Consider the following 20,025-nt stretch of genomic DNA (forward strand, 5'->3'; position numbering starts at 1 on the left):
AGGACCTACCAACCCTTGCTAGATTGGTATCCTAAGGAAGGACCCCTCACACCAGGCCCACCTGAGGCAAGTTCCACTCTCTGTGATCAGTACCAGCACAGCGACTCATGTCCATTGGATAGGGTGGAGCTTCATAGTTAGCCAGCCTAGGTGCTGGATATTCTGTTTTGCTAGCTTGATTCCACAGGGGGAAAGGAGAGAGGCTTAGAGCATGAACACTTAAAATGTAGGTCCCCGTGAGTCTATTGTTGGATTTGGTCAAGGGTCTTAGCCACTTTCTGTGGGGGGGCACAGTCAGCTCCAGAAAAAGACTCTCTCAGTCTTCCTCCCTGAGACCAGGGTTTCACCAGCTGTAAGATCTTCTGCAGAGGGGACTGTTGGCAACAGTCGATCTGATCCTGCTGCTCAACTTGTTGAAGAGAAATAAAAATTGAGTATCCAGCAGTGATTGAGGGATTAGGCTCTGGAATAGGGGCCACATTACCTGTACTGAGATCCTGACCAAGAGATCCCTGAAGCAGGGAGTTTCATTAACACTGTATTCCCAAACTCAGCTGCCCCAACCCAACAAGCTTGCAACTTGTAGAGGGGTAGGTTGGGTGAGGCCATTCTGGGCCCACACTACAGTATTTCTACAGAAGACTCTAGAGGAAGATAAGGCAGCTGCAAGAGGAGGTATAGCAGTTGAAAAGTGGAGGCAAACCTTACGGAGATTGGGGCTTCTATGGAGCTGCTGTCATCTCTAAGCAGGGGGAAGCTGATCCTTATGTACTGGTTGATGCCTTCCACACTACCCAGGCACAGAAAACACAGACACAAACAGTATAAAGAGCAGTAGCTGCAGATGGGTAGCCCACAGTAGGTTACAAACAATGGCTGATGCCAACCCAAAAAGATCTAGAACCAATACTACTGGTAGTGGGTGGCAGACAGCATCTACCCTAGTCTCAGCTAGTTACACAAGCAGCACACCCAAAGGATGTATCTAGCAGGCACCAGACACTGTGGAGAATAAATGCTCCTAAAAGGACAGACATTGTACAGTGTGTAATATAAATGATCAAGGTTGACCCTTAGAGCCAGCCAGCCTGAAGGAATAACTGAACCCATTCAAGGACCAATGGCATTCAATACTCATATACAGCAGGAGGAAAAATAGTAACCTCAAAAAGCATTTTTAGAACAAGGAAAACAGGTGGCCTGGAGGTCAGTACCATCGAGCCCATATTCCTCATAAAAATCCACAAAAATTTCAAGGTCAGACAGGGCTACCTAATACACAGACAAAATGGGCAGACAAAGAAATGTGACCCAAATGAATCAACAAGAGAATTCCCCAGAAAAAAAAACTAAATGAAATGGAAGTGACCAAACTACCAGATGCAGAGTTTAAAATAATGATTTTTAGGATGCTCAAGGATCTTAGAGCAACAATGGATGGACATTTGAGCACCAAAATAAAGAGATAGCAAGCATCAAAAAGAACATTGAAATTATAAAAAAAAAAAAATACAGTCAGAAATAACAAATACAGTATCAGAAATTAACACTGCACTAGAAGGAATTAACAGCAGGCTGCGTGAAGCAGAGGATCAAATCAGCAATTTAGAAGACAAGATAACTATAAACACAGAAGTAGAGCAGTAAAAAGAAAAGAGGCACAAAAGACTGAGGAAACTCTCAGAGAACTTGGTGACAACATGCAGAGAAACAGTATTGATATCATAGAGGTTCCTGAAGGAGAAGAGAATAAACATGGGATAGAGAACCTGTTTGAAAAAATCATAGCTGAAAAATTTTCTAAATTGGTAAAAAAAAAAGTCACACAAGTTGAAGAAGCACAGAGAGTCCCATTAAAGAGGAAACCAAGGAGGCCTACACCAAGACACATCATAATTAAAACTCCAAAAATCAGAGACAAAGAAAGAATACAAAAAGCTTCAAAAGATCAGCTAATTACTTACAGAGGAGCCTTAATGAGGATGACATCCAACTTTTCAACAGAATTACTTGAGGCCTGAATGGATTGGCAAGAAATATTGAAAGTGATGCAAAACAAGAACCTACAAACAAGACTACTTTATCTGACAAGGCTATCATTTCAAATAGAAAGAGAAATAAAAAGCTTTCCAGAAAAAAAACAAAACTTATGGAATTGATTATAACCAAACCAGTACTTCAAGAAATGTTAGGGGGCTCCTATAAAAAGAGCAATGAGAAAATAAATAAATCAAGAAAAACAGTTTTGTAGATTTAAAGAATAAAATGCAATAAATAACTATATATCAATAATAACCTTAAATGTAATTGGATTAAATGCTCCAGTCAAAAGATGGATAAGAAAACAGGATCCGTACATATGCTGTCTACAAAGGACCCAATTCACAACAAAAGATACACATAGACTGAAAGTGATGGGATTGAGAAAAGTATTTCATGCAAATGAAAATGAGAAAAAATCTGGGGTAGCAATACTTATATCTGATAAAATAACCTTTAAAATAAAGGCTATATATAGTAAGGGATATAGGATAATGATAAAGGAAGCAATCCAACAGGAGGATGTAACCATTGTAAATATTTATATGCTTAATATAGGAACACCTAAATATATAAAGAAGATTTTGATAGACATAAAGGGTGAGATCAACAGCAATAATATAATAGTAGGCGATTTTAATAGCCCACTAATATCAATGGATAGATCCTCCAGACAGAAAATTAACAAAGAAAGAGCGGCCTTAAATGACACACTCGATCAACTGGATTTAATTGATATCTTCAGACCCTTTCACTCCATAGCTGCACAATATACATTCTTTTCAAGTGTCCATGGTTCATTCTCTAGGATAGATCACATGTTAGGACACTAAACATGTCTCAATAAATTTAAGAAGATTGAAATCATGTCAAACATCTTCTGTGATCACAATGGCATGAAACTACAAATCAAGCACAATAAAAGAACTGAAAAGCATTCAAACACTTGGAAGCTAAATAGCATGTTATTAAATAATGAATGGATTAACAACAACATCAAGAAAGAAAGAAAAAATTTCATTGAAGCAATGGAAAATGAACATAAAACAACTCAAAATCTATGGCACATAGCAAAAGCAGTCCTGAGAGAGAAGTTCATAGCATTACAGGCATACCTTAAGAAGCAATAAAAAGCTCAAATAAACAACTTAACCTTGCATCTAAGAATTAGAAAAGGAACAACAAATAAAGCCTAGAGGAAGTAGAAGGAAGGAAATAATAAAGATCAGAGTGGAAATAAATGACAGAGGCTATAAAAACAAAACAGAGGATCAGTGAAACCAAGAGCAGGCTCCTTGAAAAGGTAAACAAGATTGATGAACCTTTAATCAGACTTATCAAGAAAAAAGAGAGAGAACCCAAATAAATAAAATTAAAAATGAAAGTGGAGAAGTAACAACTAACACCACAGAAATACAAAGGATTTTAAGAGAATACTATGAAGATCTATATGCCAAAGTATTGGACAACCTAGGTGAAATGGATAAATTCCTAGAAACACACAGTCTTCTGACACTCAATCTGGAAGAATCAGAAAACCTAAACAGACTGATTACAAGAAATGAAATTGAAACAGTTATCAAAAATTCCCAGAAAACAAAATTCCTGAATCTGATGGTTTCACAGGCGAATTTTACCAAACATTCAAAAGAGAACCAACACCTATCCTTCTCAAGGTATTTCAAAAAATGCAAGAGGTTTAGAAGACTTCCAAGCTCCTTTTATGAGGCAAACATTATTCTCATTCCAAAACCAGGCAAAGACACTACAAAGAAAGAAAACTAAAGGCCAATATCCCTGAGGAACATAGATGCTAAAATTCTCAATAAAATATTAGGAAACCAAATCCAGCAACACATTAAAAAATTATACATCATGATCAAGTGGGGTTTATTTCAGGGAGGCAAGGCTGGTATAACATTCACAAATCAATAAATGTGATTCATCATATAAACAAAAGGAAGAATAAAATCACATGATTATTTCAATAGATGCAGAAAAAGCATTTGATAAAATTTAGCACCTATATATGATCAAAACTCTCAGCAAAATGAGAATGCAGGTGACAAATCTCAATATAATAGAGGCCATCTATGACAAACCCACAGACAATGTCATAGTCAATGGGCAAAAATTAAAAGCAATCCCCTTAAGATCAGGAAAAAAGCAGAGGTGTTCCCTTTTACCATTCTTATTCAACAGAATTCTGGCAGTCCTAGCCACAGCAATCAGACAAGAAGAAGAAATAAAAGGAATATAGGCCCTGACCATTTGGGTCAATGGTAAAGCATCGGCCTGGTGTATAGATGTCTTGGGTTCGATTCTTGGTCAAGGTATACAGGTAAAGCACCCATCTGCTTCTCCACCCTTCCCCCTCTCCTTTTTCTCTAACTCTGTCTTCCCCTCCTGCAGCCAAGTTTCCATTGAAAGAAAGTTGGCCCGGGCACTGAGGATGGCTCCAATGCAGACCTCAGGTGGTAGAATGGCTCTGGTTATAACGAAAGAATGCCCCAGATGAAGTCAGAATTGCCCCCTGGTGGGCTTGCCAGGTGGATCCCGGTTGGGCACATACTAGACTCTGTCTCCCTGCCTCCCCATTTCTTACTTCAGAAAAATATGGGGGAAAAAAGCATCCAAATTGGAAAAGAAGAAATAAAACTATCATTATTTGCTGATGACATTATACTATAACATAGAAAACCCAAAAGTCTGAGTCAAAAAACTACTAGACCCAATAAATAAATTTGGGAAGGTGGCAATATATAAAATTAATATTCAGAAATCAGTGGCATTTTTATACACCAATGATAACCTGTCAGAAAAATAAATTAGAGAAACAATCCCCTTTACTACTGCAACAAGAACAAAAAATAAAGTACCTAGGCATAAATTTAATCAAGGAGGTAAAAGACTTGTATTTGGAAAATTAAAACACATTGAAAAAAGAAATCAAGGGAGATACAAATAAGTGCAAACATATACTGTCTTCATGGATAGGAAGAATGGACATAATTAAAATGTTTATACTACCCAAAGCAATCTATAAATTCAATTAAATTTTTATTAAAATACCAATGGCATACTTCAGAGATATAAAACAAATATTTCAAAAATTTATATGAAACCAAAAAAAGAACACAAATAGCCTCAGCAAGCTTGAAAATGAAGAATAAAGTGGGAGGTAGTACACTTCTTGATATCAAGTTATACTACAAAGACATTGTAATCAAAAGAGGTTGGTAATGACATAAGAAAAGGCATACAGATCAAGGGACCATAACTGAGAACCCAGAAACAAACCCATGCCTTTATGGTCAATTGATATTTGAGAAAGGAGGTAAGAGCATACAATGGAGTAAAGACAGTCTCTTTAATAAATGGTGTTGAGAAAATTAGACAGGCACATGCAAAAAAAAAAAAAAAAAAAAAAACTAGTTTAGTTAACCATAAAACCCAGGAAGTGTCCAAAAGTGTGATGTGGCTAGAAAATGAGCTTCCATAGTATTTGAATGCCTTGTCTAGGAATGGAGAAATAGTTGCTGATCAGACCATGCCCAGAGTCTTCAACTTAGTTCTGGGCCCCACACTTGAATAGGGTTGAGTACAACCTGATGTGTAAAAATAAATAAATAAATAAATCTAGAAAAGCTAAAATCTATATGATTTCACACATAGGTGGGATGTAAAACTGAGATCCATGAACATAGGTAAAAATGAAGTGGTTATTAGGGGGAAATGGTTAAAGGGACAAATACAGTGACGGAAAATGATTTGACTTGGGTTATGTGTGCACAATGGAATAAACAGTTCAAATGCTATAGAGTTGTTTACCTGAAAGCTATATACACTCATTTATTAATGACACCCTATTAAACTTAATTTCTATATAAAAAGAAAAGAAAAAAATAAAGGAAAGAAAAGAAAAGGCAAGGAAAAGAAAGAAAACTACCAGGACGAGTGAAATGGAGAAATAAGTGAAAGGACTTTTCAAAATGAAAAGGTGCAGATTCCTGTGGGAACATGGCCACCTTCTGTGGTCTCTAAGACTCTGTCCTGGAGAAGAGACCGCAGTATTTCTTGCTTGTGGGCCCCAGAATGAAATCAAAGATGAATCATCAGGATCCAAGATCAAGTAATCAGCTGGCTACTTGAAGGCTGTGTTTTTTCAACATAAAATTACAATTACAAGTGCCTTCTGTGATGCCTGATCTCAGTAACAGATTGAGCTGCTTCATGATGATATTCCAGCTGTAAATCTGAGGATGTATTCCCTGGTGACTGTAAGACCAGGTTTTTTGCAGTGGGTCTACTGGCCAATGTGGGGAGCTAAAATAGTAAGCTGTAGCCTTTAAAGCAGGCGTCCCCAAACTACAGCCCGCGGACCGCATGCAGCCCCCTGAGGCCATTTATCCGGCCCCCACCGCACTTCCGGAAGGGGCACCTCTTTCATTGGTGGGCAATGAGAGAAGCACTGTATGTGGCAGCCCTCCAATGGTCTGAGGGACAGTGAACTGGCCCCCTGTGTAAAAAGTTTGGGGACCCTGCTTTAAAAACTAAAAAATCTTCCTTACACTCTTGGCCATTACTTTGTTCATTATTCATTTATTCAATAAACTTTTCCAAGAACCATAGTCTGTTACCTCCAACCTTGCATCTATCACCTACTGCCTTGCAAGCCCAGGCAGCGAACCCAGACTAGTATCTGTTTGGTTTGGGGGCCTGAGCATAATAAGAAGGATTTGAGGACGATTGCTCTCCTAGAGCTACTGGCTAGCCAGGGCATCAGCAAACTTCCCTAGCATCCATTCATACCAGCTGACCAGTGGGACTGATGAACTTGGGCACAAGATGCAAAATTGATTGCTCCAGGAGCTGGGCTCCCTGTATTGGGTTGTCATAGTTGGATCAACTGGTACTGGCCGCTCTAAGGAGACATTGCATTTTTGTCCCTGCTGCAGAAGTCATGTGTCAGCATAATAGTATGTAATCTGTAGCCCCAGCTGCATGCCCAGTGGTAGCTGTAGTTAGAGGAAAGGGGAGACTCACAGTTCACACTGATAGGGGTGGCTTTATTAGGGTCAAATAAATAGTGAAGGGAGGTGATAATGAAGGTGCCTTTATAAATAGTTTATGCTACTCTATGGTTCTGCAGCATGCTCTGTGCATTTAAAAAGAAGGCACACATCCAGGTAAAGGGTTTGGGCAGGGAATCAGGCTAGGGACAGGGGCTAGGAAAGACCTTGTGGGACAAGCAGAATTTTTCCTACTGAAAGTAATAAGCAGCTCTCCATTCTTACTATGTACTTTCATTGGTACTACCACCACCACCATGGCTATCTCTATACTCCCTGTATACACTAATACATGCCAGGGTTTGCAGGGTCTTTTCCAAAGGCTAAATTTCTTGTTGAGGAAAGATAAAAGAAGGGTCACTGCTAAAATTTCATAACATGTAAATGTTTTTCTTGGGACTAATTGAGTCAAAACAAACTGGGTAGGGGCTGGGTCATGGAGCCAGTTAAGTTCTGCCTTTCACTGAAGTTGTGTGGGAAACAGATTCACAGCTGTTTCTGAAACACCAGTTATTACATAGAATACATGGTTAAGGTTTGGAAGCTGGCTGAGAGAGGTGACTGCCTTTAGAATAGGCCCACCTCAGGACATTTATGATAATCCACAACATTTCTTACTCTTCCTCCTTCACTGCCATTAAACAAGAAGAAAGGCAAGGGAGCAAGGAAGTATCTTTACCTGAAAACAGCTCTCAGAGATGCCAAACATAGCTATTCTTCAGTTATCTACCCAGCTGCCAAACGTTTGTCCAGCTGAACTGAGACCAAATGTTTACTGTTTTCCTGGGACTATAACTTGATGAAAAACTTCTGGTAGGCCTGGAACGTACCAGAAGCAACCCCATGGGACATTCTTCTCAATCCTGGCTATATCATTTTCTTGGTGGGTAATAATGAAAGGTTGGTGTGTAGGGAGCTAGCTTTCTTTCCTCATTGCATTTAGAAATCTGTGTGTTTTCTAGAAACATCAAGTCTAATAAATATTTATACTTAACCTATTTAAACCAGTAATAATGTTTCTACACTAACTTTCTAATTTCAGTTCATCCCTGAAATTGTCCTATTATATTTTGTTATAATAAAGTAATAAAGGGATGGTTAGAGTGACATCAGACTAATGGCAGCATGAGAGATACCTTTGACCTTTCCCTTGAAGTTTCAATAAATTGAGCAGTTAAAACTCAGTGAAGAAACCACAGCCTGGCTTGCAGCCTTGCCTGAAAAGATCACACATTGAATTGATTAATGGTTGGAAGGGTAAAAACAGGATGAAGGATAAGAAGCACTAGGTGGGAATCTGGAGAAGAGAGAAGCTCAGAGTATCTGGGTTTTGGTCAGCTGGGGCTCCAGAGAAGGAGAAACTCAAAGTAAATGAGTCTTCTTTAGCTGGGAGGAATGAAGAGGTTGGGGACATCTGGAGAGATACTGAACCAAAGAGGTGACAGGCCAGTGTTCCCATAGTCTGCAGGTAGCCACCACTCAGGATAGAGACAGAGAAATGCAAAGAGAAGTCCCTAGCCTCAAAGATTCCATCTCACCCCCTCATAGGGTACAAAGGGTGGCAGAGACAAACCCCACAGACAGTTCTACAGAGCCACTATTTCCCCTGAACAGAGGTAGTCTGTATCTGTTCCCTCAATTCATTGGTACACAGGGAGAAGTACCTGGAAGCCTAAAATCACCATTGCTAAAGCTGTAAATCTCTCACAGTATGTTTCACACATCATTACAAATGCAGCCCATCTCCATCAGCACCACAGCAGCTTCGCAGTGGTAGTCAGCCTAGGGATTTTATAGAGCTAAAATCTGTAATCCAGTATACCGGGAAAAAATAGGAAAAGCTGTTGCAAACTCAACCAACAAAACTCCTTTTTCTATTTACTTGGGTTCTTTTTGTTATTTTTTCTTGTTGTTTTGTTTATTTTTTTGTTCTTTGTTTTATTGTAGTTTTCTCTTAGTTATTTATTTTAAATTTATAATATTTATTATTTTATTTCGGTTTACATTATTTTTGTTTGATTTCTTAATAATACAACTCTCAAATACCATCAAAGCAGAACAAAATGAATACCATGACTGTAGAGGTCTTAAATGTGAACATAGAACAGGGACAGGGTTCAGTGCTCTGAGGCAAAAGCCACAGTGGCTCCACTGACAAAGGTACTGCATTAGGGATAGAATTAGCAATTCTGAATAATCAATAGGTGGGGATATTTGAGCTACTTCCTTTGACTTTTTGTCTGCTCTAAAGAAGTTCCCCTTTCTGACTTCCTCATTCTCAGCTCTGCTTTTAGTTGTGCATATCAATAAATACCTGTAGGGACTGGGGGTCAGAGCTCTCTCATGAAACCTGAAAAGAGGATTGTGAGGCAGTCTCCACTAGGTCCCTTGGTCCACTCCATGTGGTCTCTGAGTAGTCACTGTTTCCATGACACCATGACTACCTAAGAAAGAGATGCAGTTCAAAAACAAAATGAAAATTCCAGAAAGCAATCTCAATCACATGGAAACCTTGAGGGTAAATAATAGAGAATTCAAAGTTGAAGTCTGAAAATACTCAATGAGATGCAAGAAAATATTGATAAGCAATTTAGTGAGCTCAGAAAACAAATTAATCAATAAATGAATACTTCACCAAAGAAATTGAAACTTTAAAAAAAGAGATGAAGATATCAATACATAAATAGAAAAATGAGGCAGCAAGTTCTGTTACAAAAGGTCAGATAGAGCAAAGAATCAGTGACATCAAGCACAGGCAACTAGAAATTACACAAAGGAAAAAAAAGAGACTCAAGAATTAAAAAAAATGATAGAAATCTATGAGAATTGTTTGAGCCCATCAGAAAGAACAATCTATAAGAATAAGGGGTATATCAGAAGAACAAGAGAGGGAGAAGGGAATGGAGAGTATATTCAAACAAATAATTGATGAAAATTTACCAAGCCTATGGGAAGAGTTAGAGCCTCAAATCCAAGAAGCAAACAGAATACCAAGTTTCCTCGACCCAAACAGACTCACTCCAAGGCAAATAGTAATTAAATTGTCAAAAATCAATGACAAAAAAAGAATCTTCAAGGTAGCTGGGGAAAATAAGAACATAACATATAAAGGAGAACCCATCAGGTTATCATCAATCTTCTCAGCAGAAACTCATTCAAACAACTGAAAGAGATGATTTCCCCACCAAAAATATTATATCCATCAAACTGATCCTTCAAATATGGAGAAATAAAAGCTTTTACAGATATAAAGAAGGTGAGGATGTTTGTCACCAAAAAACAAACAAACAAACAAAAAACACTACACTGCAGGTAATACTCAAGGGGGTTATTTGACTACACACAAAGAACAAAACAAATCAAAACTACAAGTAAAAGCTCCAACAAGGTTATAGTAAAAACAAGGATAATCTCTGACAATAACAACAAAAAATAAAAGTGGAGAGAATAAAGATTTGCAGTAGTTAAGGAGAATGGAATGCAGAAGCACTCATAAGACAAAGGACTCATATATATATATGATTGCTTCCTTAATAACCTAGTAGTAACCACCAACACACACACACAAATTCAATACTGAAACACATAGCTTAAAAAAAAGGAAACAGAAGAAAGAAGTATGGAATACCACCAAACAAAAACAACTGATAGAAACACAAAGGAAAAGAACTAAAAAAGACACCATTACCGGAAAACAAAACATAAAACAGTTATAGGAAATCCTCAAGTGTCAATAATTTTCTTAAATGTAAATAGACTGAACTAACCAATAAAGAGGTACATAGTAGCAGATTGGATCAAAAAGCAAAACTCAACCTTATGCTGTCTTCAAGAAACACATCTAAGCTGCAAGGGAAAAAGTAGAATCAAAATAAAATGTTGGAAAATAACTTTGCAAGCAAACAATACTCTAAGAAAAGCAACTGTAGCCATACTAATATCTGATAATACTGACTTCAAGACAAGAAAAGTAGTAAGAGACATAGATGGACATTTCATAATGATAAAGGGGACACTATATCAAGAAGACATAACACTTAGTAATATTCCATAAATATACTGAGTAAGAGAGCACCAAAATATATGAGACATTTACTAAAGGCTCTAAAAAATAAACAGATAAAAACACAATTATTTTTGGAGATATCAACACACCATAGGCATCCAAACAAAAACTCAAAAAGGAATGTGGGTCTTGACTGACCAGGCAGTGGTGCAGTGAATAGAGTGTCAGACTGGGATGTAGAGGACCCAGGTTCGAGACCCCGAGGTTGTCAGCTTAAGCATGGGGTTATCTGGTATGAGCAAGGCTCACCAACTTGAACCCAAGGTCGCTGGCTCGAGCAAGGGGTAACTCGGTCTGCTGTAGCCCCCGGTCAAGGCACATATGAGAAATCAATCAATGAATAACAAAGGAGCCACAACGAAGAATTGATGTTTCTCATCTCTCTCCCTTCCTGTCTGTCTGTCCCTATCTGTCCCTCTCTCTGACTCTCTCTGTCTCTGCCACACAAAAAAAGAATGTGGGTCTTAAATGACACATTAGACCAAATAGACATAATAGGCATTTACAAAATACTTCATCCCAGAATATCAAAGATTCTCTTCCAGAGTGTATGGGACATTCTCAAAGATAAACCATATGTGAGGCTACAAAATTAATCTCAACAAATTCAAAAATGATTGAAATTATATCAAGCATATTCTCTGACCATAAGCCTCTAAAATAGAATTAAACTCTAAAAGAAAGAAAGGAAGAACAGAAAGAAAGAAACTCAGGAAAGTGTGGAAATTAAACAACATACTTCTAAAAAATGGCTGTGTTAAAGAAGTAAAAGCAGAGATCAAAAGATATATACAGAAAAAGACAGATTTAAAGGAAGGCACACCAGGGGCGTGCCCTGGGCCCTAACATCTGAAGTGTCCCACAAAACCGCAACTTTACACTTTTTTAATGACAAGGGGCCCAATATTTTCTTCTGTGCCCAGGGCCTCAACCGACCTTAATCCACCTCTTTATACAGATAAATGAAAGTGACAATACACATATCAAAATTTCTGTGATGCAGCAAAAGCAATAAGAGGGAAGTTTATATCATTACAGGCTTATATCAAGAAACAAGAGAGATCCCAAGTAAACAACCTAACATAACACCTTAAGGAACTAAAATAAGAAGAAAAGAGGCAACCCAAAGTCAGCAGAAGAAAGGAAATAGTAAAAAGTAGAGCAGAACTAAATGAAATAAAGAACAAAAAACTAGAAAAAATTAATAAAACCAAGAGCTGGTTTTTTGAAAAGATTAATAAAATTGACAAACCACTGCCTAAACTCACTAAGGAAAAATCTGAAATGAAAGAGGAGAAATGACCACAGACATCATAGATATACAAAGGATCATAGTAGAATATTATGAAAGATTATATGCTTCTGAATTCAACAACCTAGAGAAAATGGATACATTTCTAGAATTATACAGTTTTCCTAGATTGAGTCAAAAGAAGTGGAAAAAATGAAATAGATCCATAAGCTGTGGGGAAATAGAAATAACTATCAAAAACTTCTCCCAAAATAAATGTCCAGGACCAGATGACTACACTAGTGAATTCTACCAAACATTCAAAAAAAATTTGGTACTTATCCTTGTCAAAGTCTTCCCAAAAATAGAAGAAGCAAGGCCCTGGCCGGTTGGCTCAGTGGTAGAGCGTCGGCCTGGTGTGCAGGGGACCCGGGTACGATTCCCGGCCAGGGCACACAGGAGAAGCGCCCATTTGCTTCTCCACTCCCCCCTCCTTCCTCTCTGTCTCTCTCTTCCCCTCCCGCAGCCAAGGCTCCATTGGAGCAGAGATGGCCCGGGCGCTGGGGATGGCTCCTTGGCCTCTGCCCCAGGCACTAGAGTGGTTCTGGTCGCAGCAGAGCGACCCCCACGAGAGGCAGAACATCGCCCCTGGTGGACGTGCCCGGTGGATCCCCATTGGGCGCATGCGGGAGTCTGTCTGACTGTCTCTCCCTGTTTCCAGCTTTGGAAAAATACAAAAAAAAAAAAAAAAAATAGAAGAACCAGTATTTCGAACACATTTTATGAGGTCAAGGTAATCTTCATACCAAAACTTGGCTAGGACATCACAAAAAAACAAAACTACAAACCAATATCTCTAAAGAATACAGATGCAAATATCCTAAGCAAAATACTAGCAAATCGAATACAACAACGCATTAAAAATATAATACATCACAATCAAGTGGATTCATTCCAGGAACACAAGGATGGCTCAACATACGGAAATCGATCACTGTAATATATCACATCAACAAAATAAAGAACAAAAACCATAAGATCCTATCCATAGAAGTAGAAAAGGTATTTGAAAAGATAAAACAATGCTTTATGTTTAAAACACTCAATAAAAATGGTAATAGAAGGAAAGTACTTCAACATAATAAAGGCCATATATGACAAACCATCAGCTAATATCATACTAAATGGTGAAAAAGTAAAGCTTTCTGTCTATAATCAGGAGTGAGAGAAGGTTGCACACTCTCTCCACTCTTACTCAACATAGTTCTGGAAGTTTTAGCCAGAGCGATAAGGCAAGAGAAAGAAATAAAAAGCATTCATTTTGGGAAAGAAGAAGTAAAGGTATCACTTTTTGCAGATGACATGATCGTGTATATAGAAAACCCCCAAAACTCTACTAAAAAATTATTAAAAACAATAAACCAATATAGAAAAATCACAGAATAAAAAGTCAATATAGAAAAGTTTACTGCTTTTCTATATGCCAACAATGAAACTTCGAAAAATGAATTTAAAAATAAACAATTCCTTTTACAATTGCAAAAACCAAAAAAATAAAGTATCTAGAAATAAACTTTTTTTTTTTTATTTTTTTTTATTTTTCTGAAGCTGGAAACGGGGAGAGACAGTCAGACAGACTCCTGCATGCGCCCAACCGGGATCCACCCGGCACGCCCACCAGGGGTGATGCTCTGCCCACCAGGGGGCGATGCTCTGCCCCTCCCGGGCGTCACTCTGCCACGACCAGAGCCACTCTAGCGCCTGAGGCAGAGGCCAAGGAGCCATCCCCAGCGCCCGGGCCATCTTTGCTCCAATGGAGCCTCGGCTGCGGGAGGGGAAGAGAGAGACAGAGAGAAAGGAGGGGGTGGGGGGTGGAGAAGCAAATGGGCGCTTCTCCTATGTGCCCTGGCCGGGAATCGAACCCGGGTCCCCCTCACGCCAGGCCGACGCTCTACCGCTGAGCCAACCGGCCAGGGCCTAGAAATAAACTTAACAAAGGATGTGAAGAACCTATATACTGAAATCTATAAAGCATTATTAAAAAAATTGAAGCCTGACCAGGTGGTGGTTAGAGCAATGACCTGGGGCACTAAGGACCTACATCTAAAACCTCAAGGTTGCTGGCTTGAGCAAAGGCTCATCTGGCTTGAATGTGGGCTCATCAACTTGAATGTGGGGTCGCTGGCTTCAGCATGAGATCATAGACATGACCCCATGGTAGCTGGCTTGAGCTCAAGGTCTCTGGCTTAAGTAAGGGGTCACTGGCTTGGCCAAAGCCCCCTGGGTAAGGCACATATGAGAAAGCAATCAATGAACAAGTAAGGTGCTGCAGTAAAGAATTGATGCTTCTCATCTCTCTTCCTTCCTCTCTGTCTGTCCTCTCTCTGTCTCTCTCTCTAAAATAAAATAAAATAAAATAAAATAAAATAAAATAAAATAAAATAAAATAAAATAAAATAAAATAAAATAAAATAAAATAAAATAAAATAAAATAATAAAGGAAATAGACACATGAAATGAAAAATATTTTATGTTCATGGATCTGAAGAATCAACATAGTTAAAATGGTCATATTATCCAAGGCAACATACAAATTTAAAGCAATCCCCATTAAAATTTCAACATATACTACAGAACCATGATGGCCAAAAGAGTATGGTATGGGCATAAAAACAGACATACAGACCAGTGGAACAGAATTGAGAGCCCAGATATAAAACCACATACATATGGATAAATAATCTTTGACAAAGGAGCCAAAAATACACAATAGAGAAAAGAAAGCCTTGTCAATAAATGGTGCTGAGAAAATTGGAAAGCCACATGTAAAAGAAAGAAACTTCACTACACCTTGTCCCCATGCATAAAATTAATGCAAAATGGATCAAACTCCTAAATATAAGATTGAGAGCAATAATTTACATAGAAGGAAACATAGGTACTAAACTTATGGAACTTGGCCATAGAGTACATTTTTAAAATTTGATGCCATAACAAGAGTAGTGAAAGCAGAAATAAAGAATATGACTACATTAAATTAAAAATCTTCTACACAGTGAAAGAAATAAAAAACAAAACAAAAAGGAAGCTAACCATATGAGGGTTGCTGTTCATCAACAACAGCTTTGTCAAGAGATTAATATCCAAAACATTGAAAGAACTCACAAAGCTCACAACAAACAAGCAAATAAATCAAGTTAAAAAATGGGAAGAGGACCCGAACAGACAGTTCTCCCAAGAGGACATACAAATGGCCAACAGATATAATGAAAAGATTCTTATCTTTGCTAGCTGTTAGTCCAGGGATAGTCAACCTTTTTACACCTACTGCCCACTTTTGTATCTCTTTTAGTAGTAAAATTTTTTAATTGCCCACTGGTTCCACAGTAATGGTGATTTATAAAGTAAGGAAGTAACTTTACTTTATAAAATTTATAAAGCAGAGTTACATCAAATTAAAGCATATAATAATAATTACTTACCAAGTACTTTATGTCAGATTTTTGCTAAGTTTGGCAGAATAAATCTTTATAAAACAACTTACTACAGCTAAATCTATCTTTTTATTTATACTTTGGTTGTTCTGCTACTGCCCACCATGAAACCTGGAACTCCCACTAGTAGGCGGTAGGAACCAGGTTGACTACCACTGTGTTAGTTAAATGCAAATAAAAAGTACAATGAGATACCACTTCACACCTGCTAGTTTGGCTATTATCAACAAGACAGGTAATTACAAGTGTTGGAGAGTCTGTGGAGAAAAGGAACTTTCATTCACTGCTGGTAGGAATGTAAACTGGTGCAGTCATTATGGAAGAAAGTATGGTGGTTCCTCAAAAAATTAATAATAGACCTACCATATGTTCCAGAAATCCCTCTACTGGATACCTATCCCCAAACCTCAAAAACACTGTTATGTAAAGACACATGTACCCCCATGTTCATCACAGTATTAGTCACAGTGGCCACAACATGAAAACAACCAAAGTGTCCCTTGATAGAGGAATGGATAAAGAAGATGTGGTACATATATAAAATGGAATACCACTCAGCCATAAGCAATGATGACATGTTGCCATTTATAACAACAAGGTTAAACTTTGAGAACATTATACTGAGTGAAATAAGTAAATCAGAAAAGCTAAAAACAATGATTTCACACATAGGTGGGATATAAAGCTGATACTCATTGGCATAGATAAAAGTGAAGTGGTTACCTGGGAAAAGTGTTTTGGGGGAGGGGGTTGGGGGACTGGAGTAAACAGGGATAAATATACAATGATGAAAACTGAATTGACTTAAGCTGATGGGCACACAATGCAATCAACATTTATATATTGCTCAATGACATTCCATTAAATCTAATTTTTAAATAAAAATATTTTAAAGGAAAAAAAGTGTTATGGTTAAATGGAAACCCAGGATACATTTTCTTTGATCAAATAAATGATGTTTGTGAGAAGCCAAGCTGTTTAAACCATGAGGCAGTAACCTAAGTCACAGATTTCCTCAAATTTTATTTAAATTGGGGCAAAGTGCTGGGCCATGCTCAACTGTTTATGATATGCTCATCTTGCAAATTTAAGTCTTGACAGGGATGGTCAGGAGCTTGACTGACACCTTCTCTTGCAAGGCTGGCCACTAAGCAGTCCCTTGGAGATTCTTGTCAAATAAATATAGAGGTAAATGAATTCTCAGACCCTTACTGAAACCATCTTTCCTAGAAAGTTTGACTATTTCTCCTATCTTCACTCCCATCTGCCAGCTTGTCCACATTAGTGTGGGACACACATGAAAATAAAAATGATATAAATGGTAGGATAGCCTCTGTGTCTAGGTCATAATTTTATTCTTTTTGTGTTTTTATTTTTTATCGGTTGTTTTCTTACTGGGGCTTCTGTGCCTTCTTTTTCATTCCAGCTTCTTTGAGTCATTTACCCTCAGATTTGTACTGTGTTTGCAGTTGCTGGAGCCTTTAGACTGATGGTTCTAGCTCTCTTTAATTTCATGAGCCTCAATCTCAGCATAGTTAGCAAGGCCAGACCTGCCCTGAGATATGATACTTTGGTGAGTAACAGATGGCTTTGTACCCTGTTCATCTTCCAACAGGCACTTTCTAGTTTTTAAGATAACAGACACCCTATGCTTTGGACCCATCTTGGACCCAGAAGACCTTCAACTGAAGGAATTCCAGTCATATTATATCAGCCCCAGTTGCATCTCCCACTGTTACTTCCTATATACTGAATCTTACAGGTGCTGTCTCCCAAGGGCAGCTTTTGTCTTCCAACCTTTTTGTCTTTGCAACTGTCTTTTCTTCTTTCTAGACCACCCTCTTTCAATCTATTAACAGAGGTTCCATTTTCAAATAAGAGCTAATCCTGAAGTTTTTTCTATTTCTTAATGGATTCAAAGAAGTTTTAAATTGAAATAAGCCTCTGAACACATCTAATCTAATATTGCATTATACAAATGGATAACTGAAACCCAGGGAGGGTCAAAGCATGTCCAACATCATAGAACACATCAGTAGAAGTAGGGACTCAAATGCCACTCTCCTGGCATTTACATTGCCTCATTCTGCAACTTTCTTCTCAATTGGTTGTTGGTTGTCACTTAGCAATAGAAATAAAACAAACATACATATATCTACCCTGCATAGAAAGACGAGAGTAAATATTGGAAGAAAACATTTCAAAATATTAACTGTGACAATCTTGGATGGGTGAAATTTGGATAACATCTACTTCTTATATTTGAACTGTTTCAAATGTTTTTTTTTAATTTAAATGATTGTGTTTACACAGAATCTAGTGTCCCCCCAAATGCATACCCCCATGTTCCCCTCAACATCTCCGTTGCCCTGCTCCACACAATGCCATCCCGCCTTCCCTCCAGGATTTTCTTTTCTGCTCTCTATAACTCTGTGTTATATGTATATAATTTCACCACTCTCTTTCCCTTCTCTGATCCTATCCTATCACCTCCTTCCCCTCTGTCTGCTTCCCCTCTGGTCCCTTTGTTCCCACCTCTGTCTCTATTCCGTTTCTCAGTTCATATTGTTCATTGGATTCCTCAGATGCAATTTCTATTAAAATACCAATGACATACTTCAAAGATATAGAACGAATATTCTAAAAATTCATATAGAACCAAAAAATTAACACAAATAGCCTCAGCAAACTTGAAAAGAAAGAATAATGTTGGAGGTATCACACTTCCTGATATCAAGTTATACTACAAGGCCATTGTACTCAAAACAGCTTGGTACTGGCATAAGAAGAGGCAAATAGATCAATGGAACAGAACAGAGAACCCAGAAATAAACCCGCACCTTTATGGACAATTGATATTTGACAAAGGTGGTAATAGCATACAATGGAGTAAAGACAGTCTCTTTAACAAATAGTGTTGGGAAAATTGGACACCTACCTGAAAAAAATAAAACTAGACCATCAAATGTTTTTTAATTAGAATCTATTGATGGCAAAATGGATAAAAGTCAATACACATACAAAGATGAATGTCATACCAGAAAGATAAATAACTGTATAATCTCATTTATATGCAGAATCTAAAAAAAAGAATAAGAAAAAGAAAAAAAAAACCAAACTCATACATACATAGAATAGATTGGTGGTTGCCAGGGGTAGGGGGTAGGAAGTGGGTAAAATGATTGAAGGGGATCAAAAGGTACAAAATTCCTGTTATAAAATAAATAAATCATGTGATATATTGTATATCATGGTGACTATAGCTGATAACACTTTGTTGTATATTTGAAAACTGCTAAAAGAAAAGATCTCAAAAATAGTCATAAGAGGAAATAGTCTGTAACTATGTATGATAATTGATGTTAGCTAGACTTACTCTGGTGATTATTTTTCAGTATTTGAAAATATTGAATCATAATGCTATATACCTGAAACTAATATACTCTTGTATGTCAACTATATCTCGATAAGAAATGAAAATATCCCTCTGCCCCCCGAAAGAATGGCAGAATCTATATTACAGTTATGACTTCTTTATTCTCAAATCATCTTGATTAGATAAATTTGGGCTTTTGGTTTAAAACAGTAAGGCTTCTTGGGAATAGACTAATCATAAGGTGAGCCACATACCTGAACAGGTGGTGGTACAACAGATAGAGCTTTGGACTGAGACACAGAAGAACCAGGTTCAAAATCCCCAGTGTCACTGGCTTGAGCACGGGGTCTCTGTCTTGAACATGGGGACACTGGCTTGAGCATGGGATCATAGACATGACCCCATAGTCCCTGGCTTGAAGACCAAGCTCGTTGGCTTGAGCTCAAGGTCGCTGGCTTGACCAAGGGGTCACTGGCTCAGCTGGAAGCCCCTGGTCAAGGCATATATGAGAAAGCAATTAATGAACAACTAAGGTGCTGTAATGAAGAATTGATGCTTCCCATCTCTCTCCCTTCCTGTCTGTCTGTCCCTATCGTACCTCTCTATGTCTCTCTCTCTGTCACAAAAAAAGAGGACCGCTAAAAAAAATAATAAGGTGATCCATAAAAAGTTGAAAGTTGAATTACTTATAGTTGTACAATGCAAGAAATATATCATAAGCAACCAGAGAAAGAGGAGGTAAGATG

General features: G+C 37.9%; 1 protein-coding gene across 1 annotated transcript in view; it reads right to left on the bottom strand.

The window, feature by feature from the left end:
* Window positions 1-242: 242 nt before the first annotated feature.
* The window catches only part of LOC136386264 (melanoma-associated antigen B16-like), an 82,175-nt gene continuing 62,392 nt past the window's right edge, over window positions 243-20,025 (bottom strand). The window contains 2 exon segments of the mRNA XM_066357759.1: window positions 243-512; window positions 709-790. Of these exon segments, the coding sequence (XP_066213856.1) occupies window positions 243-512; window positions 709-790 (352 nt within the window).

Source organism: Saccopteryx leptura, chromosome X, assembly GCF_036850995.1.
Source record: "Saccopteryx leptura isolate mSacLep1 chromosome X, mSacLep1_pri_phased_curated, whole genome shotgun sequence".
NCBI classification, from domain to species: Eukaryota; Metazoa; Chordata; class Mammalia; order Chiroptera; family Emballonuridae; genus Saccopteryx; species Saccopteryx leptura.